Here is a 15146-nt window from a genome sequence, read left to right on the forward strand (position 1 = left end):
GCGACTGCAGGTGTCAGGAGCGCCGGCAGAAGCTGGCGGGGCTGGAGGTTCCCTCCCACCGTCAAGGGTGACGCGGCCGCCCCCACCGCCCACCGCCCTCCGCTCCTCTGGCCACCGTCTGTGCGCTGAGTGGGGAGGGGCCCCCGCACATCCAGAGGGGGAAGGATGCGTGTGTGAGGGCACACGCCTGTGACCACGTGCATGTGTGCGTACGGGTGCAGGCGTGGGCTGGCACACGTGTGAGCATGTGTGCCTCTGTGTATCATCAGGAGCCCCAGACAGACCCGAGCACTTGGGTCCTGGGAGCAGGTCAAGCTCTGTTGCCCGTGACCTGTGGGGCAGGGCTGGGCCGGCGGCCCGACACTCTCAGTGCTGGGCTGGGTGCCTCCGCCCCCACAGCCCGCAGGCTCTGTGGCTCCGTGGCTGGGGAAGGATGGCTCAGCCAGGAGGCACAGGATGCCCAGGCCACACCCCGAGTCTCAGGTGGGCAAGGAAGACCGACTCCCTGGGGCCCGGGATGTGAGCTCAAGGTAGGTAACCCAACCCACTTCCAGCCCGGAGAAGTGTGTCAGTGAGACCTGCCTGGTTCAATAGACTCTTTGAAAGGTTTTGCAAAACCACCAGCAAGGGGAGTAGACTGTGGGCCTTCTCCTGCCTGAACAAATGTGAAGGGGACAGATCTAAAAGGGGTCGGGGCACAGAAGACAATGCCCTGCTCCCGCAGATGGTGTCCAGCCTGTGGTCACCCCGCCTTGCCCCAGCACTCACCTGTGCGACACAGAGCAGGCCGTCCAGAGCCCCACCCGGGGCCCGGGACACAGGGGCCCACAGGACCCCCGGGGCTGGCCCCGCCCACGTGCTCTTTGCTGTCTGTTGGGCAGAGAAAACAAGGCAGGACAGTAACCAGGAGCTGGACACGCTCCCCTTCACCCACGTCTCGAGGGCCTTACCGGTCTTTTAGGAGGACAGCACAGCAAGGCAGGACTGGGACAAAGTCCAAACCCCTGCAGCCGGGCCTGGGGGTGAAGGCATTCTAGGCGCTCGTTCGAGGAGAATTAAAAACAGTAACGTCAGATGGCCAAAAAACATGACAAGACGCTCAGCATCACTCGTTATTAGAGAAATGCAAATTAAAACCACCGTGAGGTACCACCTTACACCAGCCAGAAGGGCCACCATCAGAGAGTCCACCCATAAATGGTGTTGAAAAAAGGGAGCCCTCCTGCAACGTTAGCGAATGTATGTTGGGACAACCACTACGGAGAACGGTGTGGAGGTTCCTTTAAAAACTAAATACAGAGCCGCCGTATGATCTAGCAGTCCCACTCCGGGGCATCGATCCCGAGAAAAGCTTAATTCAAAGAGATCCACGCCCCCCCCCCCGCCATGTTCACAGCAGTGCTACGCACACCAGCCAAGACCTGGAAGCAACCTGCGTGTCCATCAACAGGGGTGCAGGCAGGATACGGTCCACAGAGACGATGGAAAATCCGTCATAAAAAAGAACGAAACCGTGCCCTGGGCAGCAGCACGGATGGACCTGGAGATCACCACAGTAAGTGAATCAAAACGAACCTCACACGAGGGAGGCCGCCGGCGGGCGGAATCCAATCAAAGACGATACCACAGAACTTACTCTCAAAGCAGACACAGACTCAAAGGCTGCACAATCAAGCTTATGGTGACCAAAGGGGACGCAGGGCGGGCAGGGCTGGGCACGGAGGCAGGCGGGAACGGGCGCCTGGGCACCGCCCCATGGGAAAGCAGCCAGGGCGCGGTCCTACCGAGCAGCACAGGGACGTCTGCTCAGGACTCTGCGGGGCCTAGACGGGAACAGAATCTCAAAAAGAACACCCCACACACCCCCGAAACCAACACAACCCTGTAAGTCAGCTGTCCCCCGTACAACGTTAAAAACAAACAAACAAACAAACAGTAACATCAGCTCCCTGTTGGCCAGCTTTTCATTAACCCCCCGACACGGTTACAAAGCTGCACACCGGATGATAACCCACCTCCCTGCTGGGGGGACCCGACCCCGCCCGCCTTGGTCCACCCCTGCCCGGGAGTGCACAGAGCACACCCCGCGCAGGAGACATTCGTGCTCAGGACCCACAGCCATGCCCTCCTGCGCCAGAGGGGCGGGAGCCCTGCACACACACCCGGGGCCTCTAGGCCGCAAGACCGGGGCCCGAAGAGGGAGCCCACTGCCAACCGCCGCGGTGCTGGAGCGGGCGCCACCGCTCAGTCAGGCGCCAGGCCCCCAGCCCCTGGGAGCCCGTCCGCATGGCATAGCCTCGTCTACACACACCAAAGGCCTCGCAAGGCGGGCTTCACACCAGAGGAGAACTAAAGGCCACAAGCGCTTGCGACACCTGGGGCCACACGCAAACCGCCAGCAAGGGCTCAAGGCCCCCCAACCCTGCGGCATCAGGAAAAAGAGGGCCCAGTCTCCTGAGGCCCCGCAACGTCCTCTACGCTGGGCCACAGGAGACAAGAAAAGCCACCACTTCCTGCAGGACACTAAGGAAAGGTCAAATACGACCTGAGATACTTGGAAGTGTCTTCTGGCGTTTAAAAAAAAATATGTCCTGTGGCGCTCACCTATCAAGGTCATCAACTTCTTTCCAACTGAATAAAAGCCCGACATAAAGCAGTGGCCCACCGTCCCCTGGCCCGGGGCAGGGACTCAGAGCTGCCCACTGCTCCCGACAAGCCCCGGACGATAACCTGCCGCTTCGAGGCCAGGCCTCCCTCCAACACACAGCCTCCCGTGCCCCGGCCCCCACATGCCAGGACACCCCAAAGGCACCTGCACCTCCAGAGACCCGCTCCCCCATCAGCATTTCTCTGCTGGCCCCCGAGACGGCCCCGTGCCGTGGGCACCGAGGGACTTCCCACGAGGCACCTGCCGCCTGCTCGGGACCAGGTGCTCTCCGCAGCCAGCGACACGCTTGCCAGACACCCGGGCAGTGGTCCTCCACCAGAGGAGGACTCGCCCTACGCTGACGCTGACGCTGCAGGACGACGTCAGGAGCCGGGAACAACACAGCAGGCGCCCTGCAGTGTAGACGCGCCGCAGTGCTGAGACCGCCCCGAGGCGCGGGGAGCTCAAACACCGAGTCAGCAGCCGACCGTCCCCCAGGCCAAACACGCCTTCCCGCGGCTTCCCAGGACGGACCCCGCGCCCCCGCCTCCGCGGCGCCCCCGCCTCACCTGCCGTCACGGTGTCCACGTCCTTGGCCGCCAGCGCCTCCACGTCCGACCGCTTCCTCAGCTCAAACCTCCGGGACAAGCCTTCCCGGGGCTTCCACAACTCCTGGATCAGGAGGGGCTTCTCGTTGTCCCCGAACACGCGAACGCACGCGGCCTGCCACGGCCGCCCGGCGTCGCCGGCCTGGCCCACCACGTCGCACAGCACGTACTGGCCCGCGCGCTCGGGGCTCAGGGCGTAGCGCTCCAGGGCCTCCTTCACCAGCTCCCGCGCGCTGGACGTGCCGGTGGCCAGGACGCTCTTGTAGTGGGTGCCCGAGCACACGCTGTCTCCAAACACCTTCAGAACCCCGGGGGCCGAGAGCTGGGTCGAGAGCTCGGCGGGGTCGTCGCTGGCGCCCAGGCTGGAAAAGGTGGCGTCCAGGTCGCGGTACTTGTAGCTCAGCGTCCGGGACAGCACGCTGGACAGCAGCTGGCTCTGGCGCTTCAGCTTGCTCTTGGCGGGTGGGGACATGATGAAGTGGGTCCCGTAAAACATGGTGGGCCCGTCTTCAGGGACGGGGACCGACGGCTCCGGCCAGCAGTAGGGAGAAGACGGCGTCCTGGGGGGAAAACCAGAGGCGGGTCAGCGGCACCATCAGAGCAGCAGAGCAAGCGAGGCTGGCGGGGCGTGAACAGACTTGACAGGCCGTCGAGGGGCCAGCGCCCCGACAGAAGCCACAGCCATAGCACATGGGCCAAGCCCGTCAGGGGACAAAGCAGGTTGGAAAGGGCTGAAACGCCCATACTCAGAAACATGGAGAGGCCCCCCCGAAAAGTAAGACACGCTCGGTGGCAGGGATCCTGCTTCTGCAAAGCACGGGGCACGAGGCACGAGGCGGGCGCCGGCCAGGGAGAGCATGGGGCACGCTTGCAGGCCTGAATCCCGGCGGGGTGGGCCCAGCCTCCTCGGAGGCAGCCCGCCCTCTGTCCCGCCACACCGGAGAAGAGTCAGAAAGGACTCTCAGTACGAAAGGCCCCGTCTCCCCAAACTCCATTCCCTCCCACGCCACAGCCCGCGCCACAGAAAATTCCTCACAACCACGCCAAGGAACTAAGGAATCCCGCAAAGCAGCAGCCACAGAACAGAGAAGGAGGTGACCAGGCATTTAAAACACAAACCACCCCAAAATGCTGCTCCTTGCTGACCGGGCCTGCCCAGGAGGAGCCACTGCCCTGGGATGGCAGCACTGGAATGGACACGTGACCACAGGGGACACAAAAGGGCTCTTCCAGAAGCAGGGGAGGCATGGCCGGAATGCATGCGTTCCACCCACCATGTCCAGCCTGGCACGTGGGCCCTGGCCAGGCCGGAGAGGCAGTCTTGCTGGGGGAATCAGAAACCAGCTCTGGGACACCGCGGTGCGTCGAGTCATGATTCTAGGGCCCGCAGTGCTCCGACGGCCGGGAGATCCAAAGCGAGGGTTCCTCAGACGCCCCGAGGCCCTGTGGGAGCAGGAGGGCAGAGTCAAAGGAAGATGTCTCCGCTGCACAAGACATAAGGCTTCTCAGCCAAGCGGGTGGAGCCTGAAAACCGCCCTTCTCCCGACTCTGCACCCCACCTCCAGGCAGAGAGACCAAGGAAGCAAGGTCCACTTTCTAGAAGGTTCTGGAGACAGTGGCCCAGGTCCTGGTGGAACCAGCACTGGGCACCTGCCATGTGACAACCGTCAGCACTAATTTCAGTTGCGGTTCTATCTTCCACTCTGACCCACTCATGGTCAGGGGCCCTGAGAGGGGCCGGGGACAATGACGGGGACCACCCAGGGCAGGAGAGGTGACCAGGGAGCCCCCCAGAGACCAGGACCCACAGGGCAGTGTCCCAGCCTCTGACACTGGCACTGAGCTGGGCTCCTTCCCGCTGGCCACCCGGGCCTTGGTGGCCCCCCTGAAGCCTCCCACCCCCGCCAGTATCAGCCAGCGGGCCTCCCGGGAGGACCCTGAACCTTCAGAATGTGCCCGACAGCTTCACCACCAAAGACTGGGCTCAGGGCACTGCCTTCTGCCCGGAGGGTGGTGGGGCGGGGGGCCACTTCCTGTGCCCGCGGCCTGGCTCCCCGTTCACCACTGCGCGGGGCCTTGTACTTTCTGAAGAGTCAGCTTGCTTCCAGCAGCCACGTGTCCTGAGCACAAGGACCACACGAGGGGCTCCCCGGCTGTGGCGAGTCTGGCTGTGGGGAGACCCTCCTCGGAAGGCTGTTTCTCCCCTGAGCGCGCGAGTCGCCCTGTCAGAGGCTGAGGAGCCCAGGGCTGGATCTGGCTGCCCTCGGGCCTGTCGAGGGCCCGGAATGAACTTTCGACACCACCACCTGGGACAGCCTTCACACGACAAGGCTTTGGGTCGCACACATCAGCAGCTTCAAACCCCCCGAGCCTTCTGAAAGTTACACGACTCGCCTCCAAAGCTTCCAGCATGTGCCTCTGGCCACCACACATTCCCAGTGGATGTGACCCCTCCACAGACACTTGGCTCACGTCCAGCACAGCCCCCCCCGCCCCAGCATCTGGCTGTGGCAGCCAGGCAGCATCTGGCTCAGAAACCTCCACCTTTGGAGACGATGCTCCAACGTGAATTCACACACAAGCTGAAAATGGCAGAAACTGGGTCTCTGCAGTAGCCCCCTTCACAGGAAAGTCACCAAGTACACACGGGGGTTTAAAAGGCCCGCAGGTGTAAGGGAGACGTGACGTGCCATTCCGCGCCTAGGGGTGGATTCTTACAGGTCCCGTAAGGTCTGAAAGCTTAGACGATTCTGCTTTAATGAAGAGAGAAACAGAGAATGACCATTCACCGCTGCTTGGTCCCCTCCCGCGGCCGTGGAAGGGAGTCGCCTCCCTCCTCTCCTGCAGCCTCCTGTGCTGGATCCCAGGGCAATGTCGGGAAAAGGGGCCAGAGCCTGTAGGAGAGACCGACTCATTCCCTTCCAGTAACTGCTCCTTAAGCCCCAACAAGGCCCAGGAAACACGGACCCTGATCTGTCGGATCGATTTTATCAGGAAGCTCTCTTCCCCTCCTGGTCATTCTGTGGCCATTTTCAGAGAGCAACCACGGACAGTGGCCAGCGGCTCGGGCAGGCCCTTCCGCCACCGTCACAGAAAGCAGAGTACAGCCTGTTTGTCCAAATGGGACAGATGCGTCCTTGCAGAGGGCGAGAGGAGCCTGCTGAGCGGGGCCGGCTCTGCGAAACCAGATCTGTTTTTCTGGACACATGACCTGCCTTTTCCTCTTCTGCTCAGTTCTCTCCTCTTTCGCACAAATACCGGGGAAACACGGGCTGGAGGCGGTGGGCTGCAAGCTGCTGCTTCCCCTGGAGAATGTTTTCCTCTTGTTTGCAAGGAAGAGTCCAATTTCTGATGAAAACAAGCTCGAGTCACAGCAGCCAGGGCAGAGAGTGAGGTCAGTGTGGGGCTGAGCTAATGGGTGGAGGGACACGGCCGTTCCAACACTGCAACGTGGGATCCATTAGAATTTCCACCAGGGCAGGAGGGGACGAGAGTAGAGTCACGCAGGCTGGGCCTTACCCCCACCGGCCAAAACGCGCACTCGACAGCGCCAGCCAGAGCCGTGCTTTTAAACACAGATATTATTTAATCAGACTTAATTCTGCCATGCTAGCCTCTTGACAGGGGGCTTTTTCTGCCAGTGGGATTAAGGACTGGCTCCTCTCTGGAATGCGGACCAGGCGGCCTGTGCCAATGGGAGACACCTGTAACTAACCAGAGGCACCTGTAATCACCAGCGGGCGGAGGACTTGGGAAATTCTTTTCAGCAATTCAGATTAACCAAACACTTGACCAGGTGCTGGGAGTTGCCAGGGCTGGGTGTGAGAGCAGCCTGGGTCCCACGTACCCACTCTCTAATGGGAAATAAGGGAGTTTTCTGCGTGGGCCCCCCAGGATGCACTGTTTGTCAAGGGGCTGGAAATGGTACAGAAATAGCTGGGAGACAATGCTTTCAGCTGGCACGCGAGTGGGGAACAGCGCTGCCGTGTGAATAGGGAAACCAAGACAGGCCGTGGGCGGGGGGGATGTCACGCGGACCCCGGAAAGAGGGTACGGACTCCTGCGCCCTGTGCCCGCCTTGCAGACCCCCCTCCGTGGGGGCCGCCAGAGAAACTGAGGCCTGGGGGAACCCCGCCGTTGGGGGGCCCAGGCTCCGGGGGCCAAAGCGGGTAGTGGCCGGAGCTGACCCCCTGGAACCCCCATGTAGCCGGTCTGCGGGTTCCGCCCCCCGAGGCCTCGCCCGGGCCCCGAGAGCCGCCTGTTTCCATGACAACCGAACAAGCCTGGGCTGGGTGGCAAGAAAGATGCCCCGTGCGGGGCTAGCTGCCCCAGCGCGCGCCCCGCGGCCTCCCGGCCCGGCCAGCCTCCGCGCCCCGGGACCCCGGCCGCCACGGAGCGACCCCCGCCGCCGCCGCTCCTCGCGCACCCCGCACTCACCTCCAGCACAGCCCGCCGCCGCCGCCGCCGCCGCCGCGTTCCGGCACGGCTCCCACACCCGCCGTTAGCCGGAGCCAGGGCTCGGGACTCGCGCGTGGCGCGCCTCCTGCCGGCAGATCAACGGCCGGGGCGGGCCCTCTTGGGGCGGGCCCCTGTGGGCGGGGCCAGTGGGAGGGCGTGGCCCGCGGCGAGAGGCGCGCGGGCTCCTCCTGCGCCCCCCAACAGGTAGGGCGGGGCCTTTGGAGGGCGGGGCCTCCGAGGGACGTGCTGCAGGCCCAATGAGATGACACCTCGGATGAGCCCTCGAGGGAATGGAGCATCTGAGCAACAAGGCGGGACGAGAAGAGACAGTCTGGGCCCAGGGTGATCCGGCCGCCATCCAATGGACCGAAAGGGAGCCTGGAAGGGGCGTGGCCTAGGGGAGGGGCGGAGCCAGGGGATGGGGCTGAGCACGGCACCACCTGCCAAGCAATTAATGGGTGTGGACTTGCCCTCCAAGGCAAGGAAGGGAGGGGCCTGTGCAGGAGGGGCGGGGCTCCCCAAGCTCCTGGGCCAAGTGCTGGCCTCGGGCAAGCAGTTTCTATCCCACCTCCTATTCCCTTGGCTTTGAAGGCCAGGAAAAAGAGGAAGCTGGGTAAGGCAAGCGCTCATCGTTAGGGGGCGGTACAGAGCTGTGACTCCGATATATGAACGTTCGAAACATGGAAAGAGGACAAGGGTGGCAGGTTCCGTTTCCCTACATTCTGTCCCCCACCCACCAGCGTCTTAAATGACAAATCAGATCGTGGCACTCTTGTGCTTAAAAGGATGCAAAACGGGGCCAGGCCAGCTCCAGGGCTCTGGCCCAACCGCCCTTCTCGGGTAACTTGTTTGAAAAGAAGCACGTGTCCTTCGAGCTCGCTTTGGCCCCAGTCCTCCGGCTGGGGTTTCATCTTGGAGAAGGGCTGTTCACAGCTCCCTTTGTACCGCGCTGCTCATGCGCTAGACCTGGGGGATTCACGTGGCCTCGGATATGAATTCGGACCTCGGGAATGCACCTGCTTGTTGACAGCTATTGGGGTACCAAGTTTTATGGCGCTGACCCCGAATGTGCAGTGGAGAAAGTGGGGAGGAGGGAACAGACATTTGTAGACCACATAAAATATATCAGACCCTCTCATCTAAAGCTCACGTCAGGGAGTTCCCCTTGTGGCGTAGGCTGGCAGCTGTAGCCTGGGGACCTCCATATGCGGCAGGTGTGGCCCTAAAAAGCAAAAATAAATAAATAAAATAAAGCTCACATCAGCTCCTGTGAGGCAGATGTCATTACACCCATTTTTCAGAGGGGAAAACAGAGCCTGAGAGAGGTCAAACTGCTAGAGGTAGGGCCAAGAATTGAGCCTGGGACTCTGTGATTAAATGGTATCCTTTTCAAGACTCTCCACACCCCCCCACTCCTCATCCCCCCCCCCAAGAGGCAAAGATGGAGCTGGAAGGAGAGCCTGGATTTCAACCTGTTTTCCTCCCACGATCCTGTCCCAAATCCTTCAGCAGGGGTTGGCCAACTACCACCTGGGGGCCAAAGTGGAGCTGTTGTTTTCGTAAATAAAGTTTTCTTGGAACACAACCCCACCCATTTGGTTACATATTGTCTAAAACTGCTTTCATGCAACAGACTTTACAGCCCCAAAGCCTAAACTATTTACTCTCTGGCCAGTTACAGAACCACGTGCAGGCCCCTGCTCTTCTAGATGTTGTGATGCCAGCTACACCATTCCTCCCGGGTTTCACCCTTCTCCGTCTTTGCTCAGGCCCCTCTCTCTGCCTTCCGTCCCCTTTTCCCAACTGCATGCGTCTGCTCAGGCTGCCCTAACAGGGTAACACCGACTGGGGGCCTAAACAATGGAAATTTATTTTCTCACAGTTCCGGAGGCTGAAAGTCCGAGATCAAGGAGCCAGGAGAGCTGATTTCCTCTGAGGCTTCTCATCTTGGTGTGTAGACGGCCGGCGTCTCCCTGTGTCCTCACACACCCTTTGCTGTGTGTGTGTGTTTGTCCTCATCTTCTCTTATAAGGACACCAGTCAGACCGGATTAGGGTCCACGGTAATGACCTCATTTTCATTTAATCTCTTCCTTACAGGCGCCATCTCCAAATACCGTCCCATTCTGAGATGCTGGGGGCGAGAGCGTCAGCACATGGCTTTGAAGGGATGCCAGCTGAAGCTCTGGCCCCCAGCATCTCAGAAGGCTGCCACCTTCCTCTCATTAAAACCCAACCCCGCTATCATCTCCTGACCATTCTCCTGACCCAGGGGTCCTTCTCCGTCTCATAACCTGTCTTATTTAATTCATAATTTGGAGTGCCCGGTGTGGCCTTTATCACTATGTATTTGTGTATTTAACACACACTAGGATTTGAGTTCTGTAAAGGCAGGTACCTCATCTGTCTTCTTTACTGCTTACTTGGCACAGAATAGGGGCTCCATAAATATTTGTTATACGAATACACAAAAGCATGAATGGATTTCCACCCGTCTCAACCTCTCACTCCCTGCCTCAGCTGGAAGCTTCTCAAGGGCACGTACTACATCTTATTTATCTTTTATTCCTGCACCTAGCCGGTGGTCGCAAAACAACTTTTTCATCTGTGAGGTTAAATCTGTAAAACTATGGGACAAAAACAAATGTTGATATGCCCCGCTGTGGCCACCAGAGGGCGGCAGAGTCCTGAGACTCAGTGTGGAGGGGGGCCGTGGGTGACCCACCATCCCAAAGAAAAAGCATCTGGTTAAGGTCAAAGGGAAGTTCCCACCGGATGGCGGGTCTAGAGGGAAGGAAAGGTGGCAGCAGGCACAGGGAGGACGTCAGATCCCAGTCTTTCCTTCAGAGAGGGTTACAGCCCCATCCCTAGAAAGGGGGTGGTGCCAGGTGCAAAGAAATGGTTTAGTGCTCAGATTCCATTCCTGACGAGCTCAGCACAACCCATAATAGCAGTGCTTCTGGTCTGGTCCCTCCCCTGTAGTCTCAGCCCCAAATTCTGCATTGTTATATCTCTTCCCACCTTGAATGATGAGCAACTATCAGCGGACAATTAGCACCTCCTGGCCCTGATAATACAGAGGGTGCCAGGACTTCAGAGTTGAGGAATTCGGGCAAAGCTTTACTGGGGCTCCTGCTGCAAGCAGGAGAGAAGGAAAACAAGCAACAGGTGCCCCTGCTTGCTCCCTGAGCCCAGCGGTGAGCTGGTTCCCTAAATAGGGTAAGGATGGGGCTGGATCAGTGGGTCGGGCCAGAGGGGTGGCTTAGGGGGTCTGCCCACCCCTTATGGTGGTGTGCAGTGAGCATGTCCAGGACCTTGCGTTTGCACCCAGCCCCTCAGAAGTGGCAGTTGGCTTGGGGCCTTTTTGTATCTTATGGCACATAATTGCCCTCAACTGCACATGCCTCAAGTTATATTTAGTCCTTTATGGTTTCTTTGTATTCTTAGGCTTAAAGAGGTACAGGCACCACAGCAAAGGGTCCCAGGTTCCAGCCTAGCTCAGTACCGGGTGCCAGGACTATAGAGTAACATACAGGACTAGAGTAACATCTGGGGTACCACAGAGTAATGTATGGAGTAACAGAACCATCAGCTACTATAAGGGGTACCAGAGCTACAGAGTAATATACAGGATGCCAGGACCACAGAGATGTGACATTTGCTATTGCTCAGTCTGAAGAGCATATTCAGTGTTCTCCGACGTAGGTATCCCATAGGCATTTGATGCTGCGTATCTGCAGCTCAGGTGCGCTATTTAACTGGGAAAGACAAAGTCATTAACACGGGAGGTCCCATCGTGGCTCAGCGGTTAGTGAAGCCGACTAGCATCCATGAGGTTTCGGGTTCGAGCCCTGGCCTCGATCCGTGGGTTAAGGATCTGGCGTTGCCGTGAGCTGTGGTGTAGGTCACAGACGCGGTTCCGATCCCGCGTTGCTGTGGCTGGGGTGGAGGCTGGCAGCTACAGCTCCAATTGGACCCTTCACCTGGGAAGTTCCAATATGCGGTGGGTGTGGCCCTAAAAAGCAAAATAAATAAAGCCATTAACACGTAGCCAGGCAATGAAGGCAAGGACGTAAAACAAATAAATACCATTAAACTAGCTCGTGTCAAATCACTTGAGCTGTGAGCGCTGCGTCTGCTGTAAAGATCCTTGAATCACATTTACGCAACTGTCAAAGATTTCAGGCTGGCCGGGACTCCAGAAATCATCTACCCCAGGGAGGTAAACTATTCGGGAGCGAAGCCTCTGGAAATTCTCGTGTTCTTGGGACCCGGAATACGCTGAAATGTTATCTTTCCATTCATGTAGGAATGAGGATTCACTGGATAAACACACAATCACACACATGAGCACTTGGGGCCTCAAGAAAACTCACTGCTGAAGAATCAAATGTGCTTGGCTGGGTCTGACATTTCTATTAATTTTTTAATTGTTCATTTGGTTTGTTATCTGCAAGCACGTTTTAAGAAGGTACCCTTTGGTTTATGATGTGTAGGTGAAAAATCATTAAGACCGAGAAAAACACCATATGTTAACTTTTTAAAAACCTGATCATTCCCATCGTGGCGCAGTGGTTAATGAATCCGACGAGGAACCATGAGGTTGCAGGTTCGATCCCTGGCTTTGCTCCGTGGGTTAAGGATCTGGTGTTGCCGTGAGCTGTGGTGTGGGTCGCAGATGCAGCTCGGATCCCAAGTTGCTGTGGCTCTGGCGTAGGCCGGTGGCTACAACTCCGATTCGACCCCTAGCCTGGGAACCTCCACGTGCCGCAGGAGCAGCTCAAGAAAAGGCAAAAAAACAAACAAACAAACAAAACTGATCACTGAGAACAAGTGGCCATTTTTCCAGTATGGGGTGAAAGAGCTTGGTCCAGCTGGAGGACTTGTTTCCTAGACCCAAGGAAAGGAACGTGTGGGAGCCCCTAATTTAATCCCCCGTCTGCCCTGAGGTGGAACAGAAGCCAAGAGAGGCTAAGGGCTTTGTCCGAGATCACAGAATGTCAGTAACATCGGATTATTTCTCCCTCGTAAAATCACATTCAAAAAGATGTGCACACAGGACCGGCAGGGACCATTCACAGCGATAATTTCTGGGAGACGGAATCTGTGGCAGCCGGCGATTTGCAAAGACGGCCACGTCCACAGACGCCCATCAGTGTCTGTTCGGTCCCGCACGGACTCTCCTCAAGCAGGGGGGTAAGGAGGAGGTTTCCACCCCCTGCCCTTGGTCTTGGGAGGACCTCTAGGGTTTGTGCAATAACAGAACATGGCAGAAGCAATGATGCGAATTTCCAAAGCTGGGTCATAAAAGACGTCCCGTCTCCAGCCTCTTTCCTGGTCTCGGGACCCGGCTGCCACGTTGCAAGGAAGCCCAGACCACATGAGGAAGTCACTCGTGGGTGGGTGTGACGCATGTCTTTCCTTCGGATGTTCTGACATCTGGGACCATTTTGACTCTGGGGAGACTGCCCCTCCCACCACAGGAGAGGCGGTAACCAGTTCCCAGAGGCAGTAAACCACTGACCTGGGAGCACGCCTTTCCTATGCAAACCAGCCCGCCTGGAGACCACCCCTCCTGCCCTCCTCTCTTGAGCTCTTGGACCCCAGGCCAATATTTCCTGTCCTCATCACCCCAGGTTCAAGGAGCACACAGCAAGGGACAGCCCCTTCTCCAGAGCCCACTGAAATGACTCAAACTGGCCAACAGCAAGACTGCTCATCCTGCCCCATCCATTCCTTCCCAGGGGACCCACAATAAGGGCTCTGACCCATATTCTGCCCCCTCCTCTGCCTCCTGACCGACCCGGGTGCTTCCCCGTGTGCCCCTGCCTGGCATCAGGCCCCTCCTCTCGGGGTCTGCAGTAGTCTTGTCGGGGGCATCTCCTGGTCTGCTGGCCTCACAGGACCCAGATGTTAATCACACCCACAATTTAAAGCGGGGTGTCTGGCCAGCCTCCCCAGGGAAGGCCACAGCCAGCTGCCAGCATCAACCACCGGACACGTGCGTGAACACGCTTCAGATGGCTCTCCCCTCCAGCTGAGGCCCCGATTCTGAATTCCTGACCGACGGACGGAAGCCATGAGAGACACGGGTGGTTACCGTTGTTTTAAGACTCCGTATTTTAGGATAATTTATTACACAGCAATACACAGCCAATACAGGGTTTTAACGTTACATGTGTCTAAATATTCCAAGTTTTCCGCAATGAACAGTGACTGCTTTTATAAAAAGATGGGACCAAGGTTATTTTGAAAAAGAAAACACTGGGCAGGCGTGAGGCATCTTGAATTTTTGCTTTATTTACGGTTTCTGTTCCACCAGAGACAATGATTTTCACCAGCAGGATGCTTCTTCTGAAGTCAAATGTGTATCAAATACTGTGTGAATACAAAATGGCAATTTCACACAGAAAGCGTCCAACACCAGCAGGACAGTTTTTAAAAGGCATGCCACAAAAGCCAACCTCAAACAGTGTAGACAACCTCAGGTCTAAAAAAGTGGGTAGGACAGATCATCAGAGCTCCTGCTCCCCCGCCCCGCCCCGCAAGGCCTTGACAAGCAGCAGGAGCTGTATCTGCGCAGGTGTGGACAGAGGCCTCGTGACACCTGGCGGCATAAACAGGCTTGGCAGGGGGGTTTGTTCTACAGAGTCGGAGCTTAAAGTTCAAAATTGTTTACTCTTCCCAAACTGGGTCTGCTCCGTGCTGGAGTGGATTCGCTCTCTCCCTCCTGCCTTCCCAGCCGTGCCTGAACTAACGCTGACATGTCCGGGCAGGTGGCCTGCCCCACGGCTCTACAAGCATCCAGCTCCAAGGCACACCCCCCCCAAGACATGGGACCATGACCAGCACAAGGGACCCCAAACCCTGGCCTTGGATTCCTCTCAGTGGGGTCAGGGTTCTGAGTAACCAGATCCTCAGAAGCTCCTAATTTCCTTCCCCCTTAACAGTCCCCATATGGCCCCGGGGCACCTAGGCTCCCAAAGTATGGCACCCTACGGACCCCCGCCAGATGTGGCCAACAGATGCTAAGCACCTGGTGGCGACACCCCTGGCTCTCCCGGAAAGCCACCAGGAGCAGTTCCCAGAGCCAAGGCTTCAGACCCACCTGTGGGTCATAACATCAGTTTAGGGGTTGAAAACAGCAGCTTGAAAAATGACACAGGACAGAAGAGGGTCAGATGGGACGGAGGGAGACAGGGAGGAAACACGAGGGCCCCACACAAAGTTCTGTCTCAGGGATGGCGTTGTAAACAGGAATCACGGGGTAAAATGGATTTCTCATGAAGGGCGTTCATGAAATAAACGGAGGACAAAAAAAAAAAAAAAAAAAAAAGGAGGACAGCTGACCTGTGCCACCTGCAGCCTGACCCCACACGATGGAACCGGCAGATCCTGGGACACAGAAGTCACCCTCCCGATAAGCAGGTGGAA

The 15146-nt window shown here is 57.9% G+C and overlaps 1 protein-coding gene across 7 annotated transcripts in view; it reads right to left on the minus strand.

Moving 5' to 3' along the window:
- The window catches only part of RADIL (Rap associating with DIL domain), a 73846-nt gene extending 66042 nt beyond the window's left edge, over positions 1–7804 (minus strand). For 3 of the 7 annotated variants that reach the window (XM_003124271.3, XM_021086022.1, XM_021086024.1), the window contains exons 1-2: positions 7693–7804; positions 3217–3815 (exon numbers count right to left, since the gene is read on the minus strand). In XM_003124271.3, coding sequence (XP_003124319.1) covers positions 3217–3751 — 535 coding nt within the window. In that variant the 5' untranslated portion in view covers positions 3752–3815; positions 7693–7804. The other 4 variants (XM_021086027.1, XM_021086025.1, XM_021086026.1 and 1 more) reach the window with 4 other exon arrangements.

Source organism: Sus scrofa, chromosome 3 (genome assembly GCF_000003025.6).
Source record: "Sus scrofa isolate TJ Tabasco breed Duroc chromosome 3, Sscrofa11.1, whole genome shotgun sequence".
Taxonomy (NCBI): Eukaryota; Metazoa; Chordata; class Mammalia; order Artiodactyla; family Suidae; genus Sus; species Sus scrofa.